The 18,586-nt window shown below is 36.7% G+C and overlaps 1 protein-coding gene across 2 annotated transcripts in view; it reads left to right on the top strand.

The window, feature by feature from the left end:
- NME7 (NME/NM23 family member 7) overlaps window positions 1–18,586 on the top strand; it is a 176,383-nt gene that overhangs the window by 92,055 nt on the left and 65,742 nt on the right. For both annotated transcript variants that reach the window (XM_027868294.1, XM_027868295.1), the window contains exons 10-11: window positions 809–910; window positions 16,698–16,805. In XM_027868294.1, coding sequence (XP_027724095.1) covers window positions 809–910; window positions 16,698–16,805 — 210 coding nt within the window. The remainder of the gene's footprint in view (window positions 1–808; window positions 911–16,697; window positions 16,806–18,586) is intronic.

Raw genomic sequence — 18,586 nt, 5'->3', positions numbered from 1 at the left:
ACCATATGAAAGGATGCTTTGGACCACTATTGACAAGATAGATTTCAATCAAAACAACATTGAATAACAAAACAATGAAACTGAATGCTGAGAAATTATGACTAGGGTTGGCCCCAAAGAAGAAAATGAGAAGATATGCCTTTACTTTTTTGGGGAGAAGTTTAGGGATATGACTGTGGTACATTGAATGTAATGTCAGGATTTTTTGATATGTTGGTTAATTTTGCTGAAGTTCTTTTTTCTTTGTTATAATGGGTGACTTGAAGTAGGGATAAGTATATATACATTAGGGTAAATGTAGATGGTGGAGAAACAAAAAAAAAATTGAAAAAAATTAAAGCAAATTCCAAAACATCCTTGATTTTGAGAGTAAAAGGTGGAGAGGTAGGGCATTCCTGATGTGCAGTATCACTCATTTAAAGGCACATTTAAGATAAGTATAAATATAGCACATTGGGTTCTAGAAAGAGCTATTAGGCCTGTTTGCCTAGAATGTGGAATTCACAAAGTGTGGTGATATGAATTAGGTATAGAAAAGTAGTCTGGTGCTAGATCATGGGGATTTAAATGGAAAATATTTGTAGTTTATCATGGAATCAGTAGGGATCCCCTGAAGGTTTTTGAGTAAGGAATCAATAGTTCTGTGTCTTAGGAATATTAGTTTCCAAGACAGGACATGAAGAGCCAAGGACAGGGGGCATTAAATCATCCTTAAGTGATTGCAGATGATCAAATCTAGGAGAATGGTGGTACCATCAACAGAAGAAAAGTGATTTATGAAATTGACAATGATCCCTTTCTCTTTTAGGAGATGGTGACAGAAATGTATTCTGGTCCTTGTGTAGCATTAGAGATTCAACAGAATGATGCTACAAAGACATTCCGTGAATTCTGTGGGCCTGCTGATCCTGTAAGTTATTGTCTTAAGAAAAAATGTGAAAAATTGAAAGTGAACATTATAACTATTAAAATCATCATTACAAATACAAAATATCTTTACCTTAGTTTTTGGTGTCCTGATGGAGCCATGTTTTGATTAGTGATACAGATTATTATCTCCATTTCTTTTCATATTGACTCATTCAGGTTCCTACCTTTAAGAGGATTCACTCAACACCTTGGAAGCCTTCCTCTTTTGCTTTTAATATCTTGGGGTTACCATTTTGGATGTGCATTTAGTGTCTGTCATTCTGGGTACAAAAGTGATCTACCTACTTTTACAGTCATAAATGTGTTCTTGGTAATATTTTTGTATACTTCTTACATATAAGCTATCAGTGGTAACATGCTCCAAAATATTCATACCCAGGATGGAGCTTACAAAATGGTGAGGCATATGCTTATCCCACTTGTTAACCAGTATCATGGAATCAAGGTGAAGTTCTCCAAATGCTCCTATTCAGATATCACAATGGGCTAATTTCATCAAACCTCAGAATGCTATTTTACTCTTAAGCAAAACCCACAACAAACTATCCAAATTGGAAGAACAAAGTAGGTGAAAGATGCCTGTTGACTAGACTAGAACATGAAGTTTAATAAGAAACCTGTCAGTCTATCAGTATGTATCTTCTGTATAGATGATGCAGATCAGTCGTGAGTCTGTGTTCATGAGCACTCGAATGGGCAGGAGCAAGAAATTGACCTTGATTGAATTTGTCCAAATTGTGAATTGCTTTCAGTGATCACAGATTGCTCATTAACACAAGTGCCCTTCATCAAAAATATTTTCTCACTGTAGTTATTTGGCTACTAAAAGTGACTGTAACCCAAAGGGCAATGGGTAGATACATGGAGGATATCAATGACAGTCTGTAAGAAAAAAAAAAGGAATCTTTTTTACGTTTTATTTTATAAATAAAAAATGACATGTGAGAATATTATTCAGAATGCAATGTTATTTTTACTTGTTTTCTTTCATAACTTTAGAATTAAAGGCTTTTCATACTTTGATAGCACACAAAATAAAATTGTGTTGAATTTGATTAAAATTTGAAAAAAGATAATTTTTCTTAGAGCATGAAGTTAGCAATTTATCATACCTCTTTGCTAGCTCACCTAGATAAGTAAATTACACTAGCCCTGAAATACAAAATGTGTTAAGCGCTTTGTGTTGGCATGGCCCTGTCATATAGCTATCATTTTTAGACTGCAAAAAAGCAATAGCAAACAGATCCAAGACTGAAGCAAAATGATGTATTACTCCATTTTGAATCAAGAAAAAGGCCTCGGGTGAAATTTAATAATTTAACATTCTCTCTCATTTTTTTTAAACTTTCTTTGGGTTTGTTTTTCAGAGTATTTTTTTCTAACTCTATGTTATGGGGAGATGCTTTTGTTCTCTTCAGAGACAAAAAACAGTAGAAAGTGGCAAAAATATTTAGGGATAAGGAATATACCATTAGCAAGTGAAAGAGTGGCCAATGAAAATTTGATCGGCTTGACTGAATAGTAATCACGTAGCTCACATTTCTAATGCTTTGAGGTTTGCCAAAAGCTCTCCAGAGGATAGTCCTTCCAGGTAGAAGTATTATGATCTCCATTTTACAAATGAGAAGCTAAGGCTCAGAGGGGTTGAGATCATAAAACTAGTAATTATCAGAGCTGTAATTCAAACCCAGGTCTTCTGACTCCAAGACTAGTGTTCTTGAATTTTGGAAGTCCTACTGGTTTCAGAAAATGAAGAAAGAGCGATATAGTTTTCCTTTAGTTTTAGGTTTACTTGGTTTTCTTTTTTTTTTTTTTCATGTTACTCAAGAATGATTGAACTATCTCTAAAGTCAGTAAATAACATTGTGCACCAAATGGAGACCTCATTGGGAGGTGTGCGTGCGTGTGTGTGTGTGTGTGTGTGTGCATCAATGAAAGAATGATACCAAGTAAATGAACAATACATCTCTAGTCCTCAGTACACTGTCAGTCTAGTTGGGAACTCATAATTTGTGAATATGAAAAATATTTTGAAATGCTGCCAAAATACCACTACATCTAACCTCATACAATTCTCTCAGAATTTGTCAGTGCTGAAAAGTAGTATTGAAAAGTACAGAGAACTGAGATCTCAAAATAGATGAAACACAGAAAAATGGTGGTGCTGGAGATGCCAAGTGAATTGTGTGAACTTCTGGCAATTGTACAGTTTGAAATACTATTTACATTATGTTTTAGAAAACTGCAGAATTTTGTTTTACTTTTTAAAAAGTTTATGCTGATGGTAGCCCGCGATTAGTCAGTTTGATATCCTCAAGGAAGTACAGTTTGAGCTGAGGTGTGATGTAGCACATAGAAGATAAGGAAGGCGTTTTGGGCAAGAAAATAACATGAACAAAGACAAAGATTAAAGACTATTCAAATAGTATATAATTGACAGCAAACAGATTTACTTAGCTACGGGGCAGAATAGTGGAAAGTGGGATAGATAATTTGAGGGGAACAGGCAAGGGGATGTTACTAGAAATAAGTTATAGAGATCTTTTAAGATCAGGAAAAATAATTTGGAGTCCATATAATAAGAAATAGGAAGCTCTACTGTAGGTCCTTGAGCAAGATCAGTATGACTAGAAAACATATTAAGTTCTCTTGGGACTTTGTATAGGATAAACTGGACTAAAAATTCTGGGGATGGTGGATTTTGCAGTAATTGAAGCCGTGAGGGTCTAGATTAGAGCAGTCACTAGGTTAGTGCAGCACAACCTCTGAGACTTTCCCAGCCTCTCCTAGCAATAGCAAGCTGGGTATCCGGAACTGGGCTACTGTGTCTTCTCAGAAACCTGGGTTCGGGGGTGGTGGTGGTGTTTTTGTAATGTTATGGCTCGCAAGCCTTCATCAGAGTACTTCGTCTTATGTTTATCAGTTGATATCAATTAGTCATTTTTAACTATGGTGGTATCATTGGTACAAAATACCATTGTCCCACCGAAGTCTGTGACATACTCTCCCACAAGTACATATAGAGAGTCCCTGGGAAAGTGGGCTCAAACTTAGTACATTTGGCAAAAGGATAATACAGTTCTTGAAAGTCTTTTTGTTAGGGTCCATAAGATGTTCCCATTAGATTTGGTATAGTTTTTTTTGTTTGTTTTTTGCCATGTAGAGCCATGATTATTTTGATAAACATTACTCTATGAAAGAATTATGTCAGTATGTGTAATAATATAATTATAAAATTGTATTGTCAGTTTGCTCCTGTCTTCTTGTAAATATGATCTTTCACTGATTTTTCAGTGGTTTTTCACTGGTTTTCACTGACCCCGCTCTCTCCCTGGATACCTTCTCCTCTATAGGTTTGCCTTCTGTATGATGCCTGTATGATGACTGTATGATGACTTCTTCTCAGTCTATTCTGCTGGCTTATCATCCATATTAATGTCCCTAACAGTGGGCATTCCCCAAGGTTCTACCCTAGGCCCTCTTCTCTTCTTCTATACACTCTCTTGATAACCTCTTTAGTTCTCATGGGTTTAATTATCATCTTTATGCAAATGACTGACTGATATAGCCCTATGTATATATACATATGTTTGTATATATGTTTATGTTTATATGTCCCAAATCCCCCCTCCAAGGTTCATTCCCACAGCATCAGTTGCCTATTCAGCATTTGAAAGTGGATATGGCAGAGACATCTTGAACAAAATGTATCTAAAGCTGAACACAGTACCTTTCTCCCCAAACATTCTCTTCTAAGCTTCCTGATTTTTATCGAAGGCACGGCTCTCCTTCCAGTCTCCCGATTTCATAACCTTGGCAGTAACCTCATCCCCTCACTTTCCCTTAACTCCTCATCCAATCAGCTGCCCACGCTTGCCGACTCTAACTTCCCAACACTTTTCACATCCATCCCTTCTGTCTGCTCCCCAAGCTCCGACCGCAGTTCAAGCCCTCGTCACGTGTTACCTATGTTACTACAACCGCCTCCCATTTGATCTCCCTTCCTGGTCCAGGCCATCCTAGACACTGCTGCCAAAGTAATTTTCCCTTCATGCGTTCTGACCAGGTGATTCCCTTATTTAATCAACCCCAGTGGTTTCCTATTGCCTGCTGCATCATATATCAGCACCTCTGTTTAGCTTTTAAAGCCCTGCACAATCTTGGCCCAACCTAACTTTCTGGCCTCATTGGAGATGAATGCCCCACCTGCACTCTGTGAATTAGCCAAATTGGCCTTCATGTGTTCCTTACACATGATGCTCTATCTCCCCCCTCCATATCTTTACACTTGTATTTCCATATATGTAGAATGCAATTCCTTCTTATTGTATTCATTAGGGTCCCTTCTTCCTTTAAAATATAGCAACATCTTCTCCATGAAGCCTTTCCTGGTCCTCCAATGGCTAATGCCCTCCATCCTTATGTTTAACTACTCTGTATATTTTTGTATTGATTAATTTTATGTTTATGTTGTATATACTTACACACTTGCCTCTTCATTAGAATAAGCTCCTTCTTGGGGTGAGTGGATACTGTTTCATTCTTTGTATTTGTATTTCCAATACCTAGAACAGAGCCTGGCATATGGTAGGTCCTTGCTACTTATTGATAGACTGATTAGACCGTGGTAGGAAAGTCAGTAGTTCTGATGAGCTTTTTATCACTTGGCATGAGAAGGATGAATGTTAGGAAGGACCATGGAAGTCTAGTGGACAGGACTGTGTTTGCATTGGGTCTCCTTTCATATCACCATTGTGAGGTGTGTATTTTTGGGGGTGTTCACAGACATTTGTCCTAAACTTGGTCTGTGGCTTGATTGCTGTAGGATCCTCACACAGTATATATTAATGCAAAAACAAGTAATGCCTATAGGTCTGAGGTAAAATTTGAATAACATATGCTGAGCTCACTTCTATATCTTGTCTCTGAAGGAAAAAGAGTAGTCATGCAGATTCTCATCTCAAATTTTAGACCATTTTAGTTACCATTTTCCTAACTGTCTTAGACTTCATTACTCTGGAAATTGTGAGAGTCAAAAAAGATAAGTGCCTGGCCTATAGTAGGCACTTAATAAATGCTTATTTCTATCCTCTCCCTCCCCACTATCGTGGGATCTTCTCTAAGAGAGCCATAGTCAGTCAAAAGAGAGAGGCCTAGAAATCTACATAGGAAAATCCAAGTAAATTCAACTTTCTTTCAGTGATATTTTGATTGACATTTTTGTAATAATTGTGTATATGGTTCTTTGATTCTGCTTAATTCACTCTGCATTAGGTTGTACAAATCTTCCCAGGTTTCTTTGAATTCCCCATCCATAATTTCTTACTGCACAGTAATGTTCCAATACCGTAGTAGTTTTTTCCCAGCCATTCCCCAATAAACTGGTACCCATTTTGTTCCTAGTTCTTTTTTAAAATTTTCTTTATTAATTTCTTTTGAATTATCAACCATCATTTCCACAAGCTTTTGAGTTTTAAATTTCTCTCCTCCTCCCTCCCTACCTCTATCCCCAAGCTGGCATGCAATCTGATATAGACTATACATATACATTCCTAATAAACATATTTTCACATTAGTGATGTTGTAAGTCAGAATTAGAACCAATAGGAGGAACCACCAGAAAGAGGAAACAAAACACAACAGAAGAAAAAAAATAGCAAGTAGTATTCAAACTCCATAGTTCTTTCTTTGGATGTGGATAGCATTTTCCATCATGAGGCCTTTGGAAATGTCTTAGATCCTTGCGTTGCTGAGAAGAGCTAAGTCTATCACAGTCAGTCATCTCACAGTGTGGCTGTTACTGTGTACAATGTTCTTCTGGTTCTGCTCACTTCACTCAGCATGAGTTTATATAAGTCTTTCAAGGTTTTTCTGAAGTCAGCCTGTTCATCATTTCTTATAGCACAATAGTATTCCATTACATTCATATACCACAGCTTGTTCAGCCATTCCCCAATTGATGGGCATCCTCTCAATTTCCCATTCTTTGCCACCACAAAAAGAGCTGCTGTAAATATTTTTGTACACGTGGGTCCTTTTCTCATTTTTGTAATCTCTTTGGGATACAGCCCTAGAAGTGCTATTGCTGGGTCAAAGGGATGCACATTTTTAGAGCCCTTTGGGCATAGTTCCAAATTGCTTTCCAAAATGGTTGGCCTACTGAGTTCAAATCCAACCTCAGACACTTAATATGTACTAGCTTTGTGATTCTAGGCAAGTCACTTAACCCCTTTGACTCACCAAAAAGCAAAAACAAATGACTTATTGGTAATAATTAAAATGGTTGGCCTAATGCAATTTCTACAAAGCATCGATCCTCACCAAGTTCATGTCCAAATGTGACTTTGCTTTTGGATAAGTCCTAGTTTCAAAGTAATGATCCTAACGTACTCTCTCCTAGTCAGACTTCCTCTGCAGCATTGTGTTCAGTTCTTAGATGCCATAAATGATGCCACAAGAATGAACAGAATCCCATGGACTGCTTATTCCAATCCAAATAATATTAAATGTCTATCACGTGGTAGGCCATACAGAGTTACCTGTGGCACCTGTGTGTCCCCTCGAACCAAATTGACAAGCTGGAGAGTGTCCAGAGAGGGCATTTGGGATAGTGAGGGAGTTTCAAGACCATGCCATATCAGGATCCTTTGAAGAAAGCAGGCTTATTTAACTGGAGAAGAAAGGATTTAATGGGACATGATGAACGTTTTCAGCTGTGTGAAGATCTGCCAAATTCGTATTCCTGTAGCACAGGTACGTCCTTCCTTTACTCAGCTTGCTTCAGTGACCTCCTCTTTGCTTCTGGGATTAAGTGCCAACTCCTTTGTTTAGAATTTAAGATCCTTTACAGTCGGGCTCCTGCTTGCCTTTCCAAGCTGATTACCTAATTGCTCTCTTTCTCACACTTTATATTTTAGCCGCCCTGGTGTGTTTGCTGCTTTGCCTGTGTGGCATGTGCCCTCCTCTCTTCATACCTCTACACAGTCTGTCTGGTGCCTTCTTCCCTCTGAGTGCTGGCTCCCCAACCCCCCTACCTCCAGTGCTCTCCCATCTTGATTCCCTGGTCATTAGTTTCCCTCTCCCCTTGTTTTTGTTGACCTTGTTTATATCTTGTTTTTTATTCAGCTGTGTCATCATGTCTAACTCTGCAAGACCCCTGTTGGGGTTTTCTTGGTAAAGCTACTAGAGTGGTTTCTCATTTCCTTCTCCAGTTTATGTTATAGATAAGGAAACTGAGGCAAACAGGGTTAGGTGACTTGCCCAGGGTCAAACAGCTAGTAGGTATCTGAGGCTGATTTGAACTCATGATGATGTCTTTCTGACTCCAAGCCCAGTGCTCTATCCACTGCCACCTAGCTTCCTCCATTACTCTGCTTATCTCTGTACATCCTGTATCCCTTCTTCCTATTCAAATATAATCTCTTCGAGGACAGGAACTTTCTTGTTTTTGCCTTTGTATCTCCAAACACTTAGCACAATGCCTAGTTCAGAGGTCAGTACTTAATAAGTGCTTGTTGAATCAAAAAGGAATTAGACCTGTTCTCCTTATTTCCAGAGGGCATGACTAGGAAGGGTGGTCAGAAGGGGCAGAGATGCAGATTTAGGTTGATTGTAAAGAAAATATGCTAACAATTGAAAGCTGTCTAAAAGTGGATTGAGTAGCAGACTTCCCTTTGATAGAGGTCATCTACAGAGGACTAGATTGTCACTTCTTAGGGACATAGAGGAGAGGATTCTTGTAGAAGTAAAGGCTGGAGTCAGTGGTCCTCAGGAACTCAGGTACAAGGAAGGGTTGTAGTATCAGGACTGGTGAACCAAGTCCTAAAACAATAGCAGGAGAGTCCTATGGCTAACATCTAGACAAAGGCTAAAGTTACATCTTAGGGGATTGAATTACTAGTCCTTATGTTATTATTTTTCTGAGTATTGGAATAATTACTCAATAAAAATAATTTGTGGTGACTACTATTTAATGTTGATGTTCATGTGAGCTACTAAATAATTACTATATAATTCATTAAGAATATCTTACCTTTGTACTTATTATCCTGTATACTGACGACTGAAAACACTTCAAAGATCAACACATTTATTATTCATTTTCAGATTTGGTTTTCATAAATAAGATGGCATGATACAGTAGAAATCACACCAGACTGAGAGTCTGAAGACATGGATTTTAGTCCCAGTTGTACCTTGAAATCACTGGGGCAAATCACTGAACCTCTATCAATTTCAGTTTTTCATCTATAAAATTAGAAGGGTTTTGATTGAGGGGTTCCTAAATTCCCCTCCTGGGAGGGCAATGCATTTGTATAATGTAAAAATATCACAAGGCAACCCAAAAGAAATAGTGTAAGTATCATTAAGCCTATCAATTACAGGCTTTTGAGAATGGTGGTAAATGATGAGCTTATCCAATTTACAGATGACAGAGCTGGGAGAGACAGCTAATAATACACTGGTCAACAAAGGATACACAAAGATTTTGACAGATTAGAACTAGAATGTATCTAAGATGGCATGTAATAGGCACAAATGTGAAGTTCTGCATTTGGATTAAAGAAAAATCAACTTCTTAAGTACGTAGTTGGGGAAGCATGACAAGTCCAGTTATAAAAGTTCATCCCAGTCATACAGGTTGACAGTATTTAGTTTGATTGTAAGGAAAATATTCTACAAATTGGGAGCTGTCTGAACTGTATTGAGGAGTACATTCTCCCTCGATAGAGGTCTTGATGAGATCTTAGGTTGCACTAATTGAGGTGGCAGCATGGGAGAGTGGATGGAGAATTGGCCTCAAATTCAGGAAGACCTGGTTTCAAGATTCACTTCTGACACATACCGGTTGTGTGACCATAAATAAATTACTTAACCTCTAGGTGCCCCAAGTAATTTTCTATAATAAATATCTATAAATTTCGAAACAATTGCAGATCTTTGTTGTTAGCTCTGCAATCTACCAGCCAATGGAAGTTACTAGTGAAGAGCTTCCCATAACTGATGAAATCTCAGGTCTAGTCATAGACAAAAAGTTAAGGTTGAGAGTCCAGAAGGAGAGAGGGGATATTGTGGCATACCTCTGTCTTGGTTAGACTGTATCTAGCACACTATGTGCTTAATCCTGAGTGTTTAAAGAACATTAATAAGCTAGAGGGAGACTGGTGAGAGGACTGAAGGATCAGGCTGAATAAATTAGGGATATTTAGTCAGTAGAAGAGAAGATGAGAGGGAATCGTCTCACTATCTTTAATTATTTGAAGGACTATCATTTTCAGATTCAGTTCATGTTATGCAAATAGGTTATGCTTGGGTGTTGGTGGTGGTAGAGGAACAAGGTGAATAGGTAGTAGTAGGTAAAGAAATAAATCTCGTTACTCCATCATAGCTGGTTGTGCCATTTGGAATTGGAGCAAAATTCCTTTCTTTTTTTTCATTTCCAGTTTCAGGCTACTTCATCTTATCATGTACCATGCCCTAAGTTTTGATGCTCTCAGCTAGTGGCTTGTATTATATGTGGAAATGGACCAGTCTCAAATCAGTCCTCAACTCTATTACCTATTAGAAAGTATGCAGATTCAAAAGATTAATTTGTTGAGTGCTTACTATATATTGCCACTAACAGATCAATAGCAGAAAAGACAGGACTGAATTGTTGAGATGTTTAATCTGAAACAGCATTTAATTATGTCCTTCAGCTTTTATAAATTTACATTACAGCTAATTCTGACTTAATGGAAAATGAATGGCAAACCTGTCAGAGTTTATAAGCCATGTTTCAGTGATTCTTAATGAGATGTATGTACTTCCTGTTAATTCTCCAGTGCTTCATTCACAAGTGACCCTTTCAATTAACAAATGGTTGTTTGGTTTGTTTGTTTGTTTGGAATGGGTGGTTGTTATTTAATCCTTTGAAGAGCTTCTAGAAAGATTCCCAGACAGATTCCTCTAGAGGAGGAATTCTTAACTTTTTTTGTGTCATGGATCCCTTTGGTAGCCTGGCGAAGCCTAAGGCCTTCTTTTCAGAATAATCTTTGTTGCCTATATTAATAACTGAAGGAAATGTTAAACTTTGGTTAGACGTAGAGGTGGGGAACCTGCAGCCTCGAGGCCACATGTGGCACTCTAGGTCCTCAAGTGCAGCCCTTTGACCAAATCCAAACTTCCCCATCCCTGGGTTAGAGGATAGTAAAAATGAAGATATAATACTTTTGCACATCCAAGGCCATGGATCTCCTGAAATCTGTCTATGGACCCTTGGGGTCCATGGACCCTAGGTTAAGAATCTTTGCTCTAGGAGCACATCCTTCAGTATCTATTTCTTATTAATAGAATTAATTCATAAAGGAAGCCCAATAAACAAATGCTTATGTATTGTGTGGATCATCATGTTGTTTCAGCAGTGAAGTGATTTAATGGTAAACAATTGACAGGTATCTAAACAGGTTAACCTTTATAAGGGTAGGGTTTTTTTTTTGGTGAAGTATTGGTAGAGTCAATGAGAACATTTAGCGCTATTGTTTTAGAATTAAGTGCTAAAATTTGGAATTATGTTAAGAAAGTGACTAAAATGCACACACCCTTTGACCAAGAAGATATCCTCATATTAGGCATATATATCCCAAGGAGGTCGATGATAAAAAGAAAAGTCCTAGATCCTTTTGTAATAATAAAGAACTGGAAACAAAGTAGATGCCCCTCAGTTGGGGGATAGCTCAAAAGTTGTGTCATGTGAGTGGAATGGAATGATATTGCACTGTAAGAGAAGATGAATATGATGAAGACTAAAAAGCACAGGATGCCATATGGACTGATGCAAAATCAAAAAAAGGCAAAAGACTGGCCCTGCCCTCCGGAGTTCACAATATGCATAATGACTACAGTGTTGTAAAAAGCAAAAACAAGAGTGATAAAATAATCAAGGTTGAATGCTACACAATTATACCAAGCTTTCCCTAAAGAAGAAATTAAAGAATTCACTTCTTTCTCTTCTTTGTAGAGGTAGGGAAGTATGGGTATGAAATACTGTAGGTTATATCTTGACTGATGTGTAGGTTAGTTTTGCTGAACTGGTTTTTTAAAAAAAAATTTTTGTTACAAGGGATAGTTCTCTGGGAAAAGATGGAGAGTGCTATATTGGTAAATGAAGGTGATTAAAAAAAAGCTATCAATAAGAAAAAGAAAAATAACTGCTAAGGTATATAAAATATATAACTCCTGAGAGAGCACTAAGCATATATTGTTTTTGTTGTAGCGTTTCATTTCTTATGGGTTTGTTTAGTTATCTTTGCTAGGCTCTGTATGGAAATGTCAGTGATTATAAGCATAGTTTCCTGCTTGTTGCACGTTGGCCCCAGGGATTGCTCACCCCAGACCACCAGGGTCACCTCTGGATCTCTTCTGCTCAGAGGCAGAAGTTAATTCCTTCTGCCTGAGGGATAAATGTTAATCTATGACATGGCCAGTTTGATCACTAAAGAACTTTTTTTTTTTCTTAACTGGGAATTCTGTCTTGAACCAAAATATTGGTTTGTTTTGTCTAGTTATATTCTACCTAACATATGGCTGCAATTAATCAATTGGCCAAATGACTACATATTTTTCATATTTCTTAATTTTAAAATTTAAATTTTTAAAAAATTTCCTAAATTTGGAAACCTCTTATTTTTCAATTTTAAAATTTAAATGTTTTTTAATTTTAAAATTTCCTAAATTTGGAAACCTCTTGAATATATCATCTTTAAATGGGAAGAACCTTTAAAATAGGGACTGACTAGCAGATTCTGCTCACCCTCCTTTCCCTCCAGGGACACTGGACAATTTACTCCTTTCTCTGGCCCTCACTTCCCTCATCCATTAAATTAAGAAGTTTTACTAAATGTTCTCTAGGGGACTTTCCAACTCTAATGTTTTATATAGCTTACGTAGATGAAGGTCATTTGCATTCCTAGTCTAATGTCCTCTGTTGTTGTGGGTGAAAGATGAAATAACTGAGGAAAACAAAGTTTTGATCTTCTAAGCCTATCAGTTTATTAAGCAATGCATGGCAATTGCCCAACAAATCAGGATCAGACCTCTTCAGCTTAGGCCTGGACCCGGAAGACAGGAAGAGACACTTTTTTTATACGTTAAAGATAATTAATCAAATAAGGTCAATTAATTAAAAGGAAACAATACAACATTAGGTAATCTGATTTCTAATTGGATGAAAAATTAGGAACTTTCCAAGTTGGGAGGGGGACAGTGAACAGGTGCAATTCCCTGAATTCAGAAAAGGGGGTGTCCCACTCCCCACATATGTGTAAACAATCAAAGGAACATGGAAACAATAACTGATTGATTAGTAGGGGGCCAGTTTTCAGGTAAGACATATGGATTGCTTGAGATACACAATTGTGAGAAAACTCCTTGCATCAGTATTTGGATCTGACTTTCTAGTTAGTAGCCTAGAGTAACCTAGGTCCTTGGTTAAGGGTCTCTAACCAGCAAGGAGAGGTAGTCCAGTTTCCCAGCCACTCAGTGCTAGTTTTAAACAATGTAAAAAAGTTTTCTTCCAATTCCCACAATTGAAAAAAGTTTTCTCACAAGACAGAAATTGGACTAGACCCATAATTGAATAGAAGCTAAGCTAGCTCCAGAATTGAGTCACAAGATGGAGTCAGTGTGGTTCACCCAATTCCCACAGTCAACCACTTGCTGTCCTAATCCCCTCAATTCCCTTTCTGTTGAGAACAGAGAAAAGTTATATGATAGAAGTATCTTTTAACATTCCAAACCTGATGGGGTCCTTAATTATCTACTGCTTTATTTTTGAAAATTACTACTCTTGCTCCACTCATGTTAATGTAAGAAATTCCTACTGCCATGGATAAAGAATCCATTGTTTTTATTATCAATAGTACTTAGACCTACACTGAAAGAAATGGAAATATACGTTTAAATATAGACCAGAGTCTCACGAGCATGGACGGGTAGCAAAGATTCAAGAAATTTTGCTGCAGTTGACAGCAAAAGCTGCAGTAGGAGTTTTAATCTAGCAAATTTTCATTCTGATAGACCCACTAACCAGGAAATAATGCTAGTCTCTGTGATGCATTCAGCATGGGAATAATTAAATAGGCTTTTCTATGGTCAGGTTGTTCACGCTGTCTTTGTAATCCTCATTTTGTTTTATTTTTCCCAGTTTGGATTTTGGAGGTCATTTTGGGTGCTGGCATTTGCCCTTCTACTGCAGGATTACCTGAGCAGAATTTCTAGTAGTTTCCGTACTTATGACAAGCTGCATAGTAACCAAACCTTTGTCTTGATTGGGGGTTGGGAGGAATGTGTCAGGAATTCGGTAGAGACGAAAAGGCTGCAAGCCTCTGAAGGTAATAAGTCAACATTATGTTCTACCAGTTTCATTTTTCACAATGTGGCCTGGCTTTTTGAATTCTGTAGTCATAAACAAACATTACACATACAGAGGTACATTCACACCCACCTTTCTGAGTGCTGGGATCTTAAGTGTTCTGATTGTCTATTTACTTAAAGGGGATTATAAAACCTAGTTCCTCTGAATATCATAAAGATTATAATAGATATCCTATCTTCTGAAAAAATTTACATACAGTCTGGTAGTATGTGGGGAGAGAGACTAGATGGAACCTGGGGGTTCGTTGTAGAGGGATATTTTTAGGATGCTAGGAATTCTGAATTTGACAGGTATACCTGATGCTTTAGAGATGAGAAAACGTGAGGTCATTTTATCCACGCATTTACTGAAGAAAATGATTGAACTCAAATGAAAGCTTTGATTTCTAATGGAGTTAAGAGACATCTACTTTATGGTTTCATAATTGGTAATTCATCTTTGGAATAATAGAAGAATAAAAGTACTTCATCATATTTTAGTAGCAGCTTGTTTCTTCATGAATGATTTGTGTAATACAAAATTTTTGTTACTTGACTATTCTTTATCATTTTAGTATAAAATTTAGTATAAAAATTTGAGAAAATTCTCTTGAGATATATGTTTAAAAACTATTTTAAGGTAGAAGAGTTGTTTTAACCTTATTTAAATTATAAATATATCTTTCTGAGCTCTTCAGTAGTGTTTATTCCAATTAATTTCAGGTGTTGAAATTTTATCTTGTTTTTGAAACTCCATGAATCCTCTGCATTATAAAAATGCCTGCTGTGAATCTGCTGAGGGCTGGGAGATAGCAAGAACAAAATGGGTGCTGTTTTATTTTATTTTATTTCTTTTAGTGAGAGGAGGTAGGGAGAGATTATTGCTCAACTATAATGGAAAGATTCCTAGCCTTAGAACAGAAAAACCTGTCCTTGGGGTCTTGCCCTAGTACGTCTTAGCCATGTAACAGACATTAGGCATGTCACTTAACTATTCTGAACCTCAGTATCTTCATAAAATGGAGAAATTCATATTCAACCAATAAACAAGCATTTATTACATTCTTAAGTGCCTTACACTGTGCTGGGGGCCTAGAGATAACATTTAGGGAGAACAAAACAACCCCTACTCTTGAGAAACTTCCATTCAAACAGGGGAGAGGACGAGTACATAGAATACACATAAATTCAAGACAGTTTGATACAAAGTGATTAGTAGCAGTTAGGGTATAAGGATGGGCGTCATGTAGATGGTGGCATTTGAACTATCTTGAAGGAAGAGTTTCTGTGAAGCTGTGGTGAGGAGAGAGGGCATTCCAGGCATGGGCAGCAGTCAGTGCAGAGGCAGAGTTGGGAGGTGGAGTGCAGTGTAGGAGGAACAGAGAGAAAGCTAGCTTGTCTGGATACTTACACTACCTATATCATAGGATTGTTGAGGAACTAGAATAAGTAAATGATGTCTGTGAAAATGCCTGTCTCTGAGATAGTATTCAAATAGAAGCCTTCCCGGCTACATGGCCAGCAGCTAAACACTACACCACCTAGATGTGGTGGGGAGATCAGGACAGGATTCACATAGAAGATGGCATTTCAACAGAGAGTTGAAGGAAATAAGAGATTCTAAGAGGTAAAATGCAAAGGGGGACACATGGAAGATGGAGTTATATGGAAAGAACAGCAAGATTAGTTTGGTTGGATTGCAGAGTGGATGGAGGGGAATAATATATAGCAAGGTGGGTAAAGTAGATTGGATCTAAGGTGGTGACGAGCTTTAAGAGTCTAAAGGGGTCTTGAGAACAAAAAGTTTGAGAACCACTGATCTAGCACAATGCTCTGAACACAGTGGATATTTAATAAAAAGTTGAGTTGAGAATAATGTACAAATAGCTTTTCTGTAAATATGAGTTAATACAATCATGTAAGTTATATTTTCTTATTAACCTGTTATTGGATGCCATTAAATCTGTTCATTTTAATGAGTTACTTGAGAGTTCCATTATTGATATAAAATATAGAGTTATAATCATTATTGAACCAGAGTTTTGTTTTGTTTTATTCTAATAATCTTAACAGTAAAAAATTTCAGTTACTTTTTTTCTTCTGGCAGTAGTTTAAATATATGTATGGAAAATTGGACGGTGAAAAAGCCTTACAAAAATCTATACCTATACCTTTATTTACATATATATGTATATGATCTATGAAAAATCTGTATGCTAATGTCATATGTTAGGTTACATATGTATTAGGTTATGTCTATATTGAGTTATTTAATGATATATGTTATATATTAGGTTATTTAAGTACTTCATGTCATTGATAATCTTCTTCCTAAAACCATGCTGACTTTATTTTTACGTAAATATATTTCATAGGAAATAGCTCGTCATCTCCGCCCTGGAACCCTCCGAGCTCTCTTTGGGAAGAGCAAAATTCAGAATGCTGTTCACTGTACTGATTTGCCTGAGGATGGTCTTTTAGAGGTAAGATGCACAAGGACCACAGTCTTATCTCAACTTCATTCGTAGTATTTTTTCTAAGTAAGAAAACTTTAAAAAATATTGGTCTATGAGATTATATGATTGTTTTACAAATAGAATGTGAATCTGTGAAATACCCTGTTGGTAGAGAGGCCCCATGACATGCTGGGTAGAATGCACCCTTTGGAATCCAAATTACCTGGGCTCACTTCCTGCCTCTTATACTCTCTGTGTGACCGTGAGAAAGTAATTTACCCTGTTTGAGTCTTACTTTCCTCATCTGCAAAATGGGAATAAATGGGGATAATAATGCCCATAGAATCACTTCTTGTTGTTATGAAGATGAAATGAGATGATGTATATTTTTTGCTTTGCAGATTTTGAAACCTTTAAAGGTCACATATTGGTTATCAGCTTTATAGGCCCCTAATTAGGTTTAATAGACATTGTAATGATTCATAATTTCAAATACTTTGCTGTTAAGTGGTATATTTTGTAGCTGTGTAAGGTTAATAAAGATTTAACAAAAATCTAATGAAATAAAGGCTTTTGGTAAGTATTAACTATCACTCCGAATTGTAATATGTGAAAGCATCTCAAGTTAAGTTAATAAACAAAGCACTTTAAAGTTCTGTCTGTGCAACCATTTGCCAGAATAGACAGAGCTTTTGGTTTGGTTGAACCAGTCGCATTTTCCATACATATAAAGAACAATGGAATGGAAATCTGGTGACCAGGATTCCATTCTGTTTGTTCGGTTAACTAGCTATATAGCCTAGGGTAAATAATTTTCTTTCCTAGAATTTCAGTTTCTTCATCTGCCAAGTGATGGGATTGGACTAAATGAAAACTAGGACTTTGATCTTCTACACAGTGATGAAAAGTTGATTTTTTCTACTACTCTTGATGGCCTTATAAGGGGAATAAAGTGTGTCTTACATTTAAGAAGCCAATGGTGATAATCTAGGTTTACAGAAAAGATAAATGAAAGAGCCATTATTCACTTTCCTGAAGGAGACTTTATTTTATAAATTGATTTGTCATAAGATTCATTTAGATATAGAGTTCTTCTAATGAATTTAAAATATGGTGAAATTCATAAAAATTGTATAATTTACAGAAATTAACTTTATATGCTTTTCAGAAACATGAAAGCTTTTCATAATATATACTTTTAAAAAGGAACTTCGTGCTTTGTGATTATATTTTAAGAGTCTTCCAAGTACTTAAAGGTAATCTCACTCTAGCGTGTAGTACAGAGGGATGCAAAACACATGTGCAATAATTCTGACTTTATATTGGTTGTATATTGGTAATTGAAAATACTACATACAGTGGGTAGATCAGACCAGGGGTCTTTGAGTTTGGCTATGTGAACATGTTTTTTGAAAATATTTTGGTAATTATTATAAATATAATTAGGTTCTTTTGTAATTCTATACATTTAAAACATTATTCTAAGAAAGGGTCCGTAGGTTTCACCAGACTACCAAAGGGGGCATGACACAAAAAAAGATAAGAACTTCTGACCTAGACAGAATGAGGAATAAGGTAATTTTGGAGATTAGATGACAAACTTAGCCTAGAGATATAAAGTAGAAAAGATGAGGGACTTCAGTTATCTAGACAGCTGCTGGAATTATCTTTCTTTACTCCCAGAAGAGAAGCTAATTTCTTGATTTGCCTTGATTATTATTTAAATTTGCAAAGATTAGAGCACCACTTAAAGGACTTTCTATTTTGAATCTGGTTCTCATCAACAAGGATGAACTGGTTGCTGGAGA

This window comes from Vombatus ursinus, unplaced genomic scaffold (assembly GCF_900497805.2).
Source record: "Vombatus ursinus unplaced genomic scaffold, bare-nosed wombat genome assembly UNPS02014789.1, whole genome shotgun sequence".
Classification (NCBI taxonomy): domain Eukaryota; kingdom Metazoa; phylum Chordata; class Mammalia; order Diprotodontia; family Vombatidae; genus Vombatus; species Vombatus ursinus.
The sequence above is the reverse complement of the archived record's forward strand: the minus strand, read 5'-3'. Positions and strand labels throughout refer to the sequence as shown.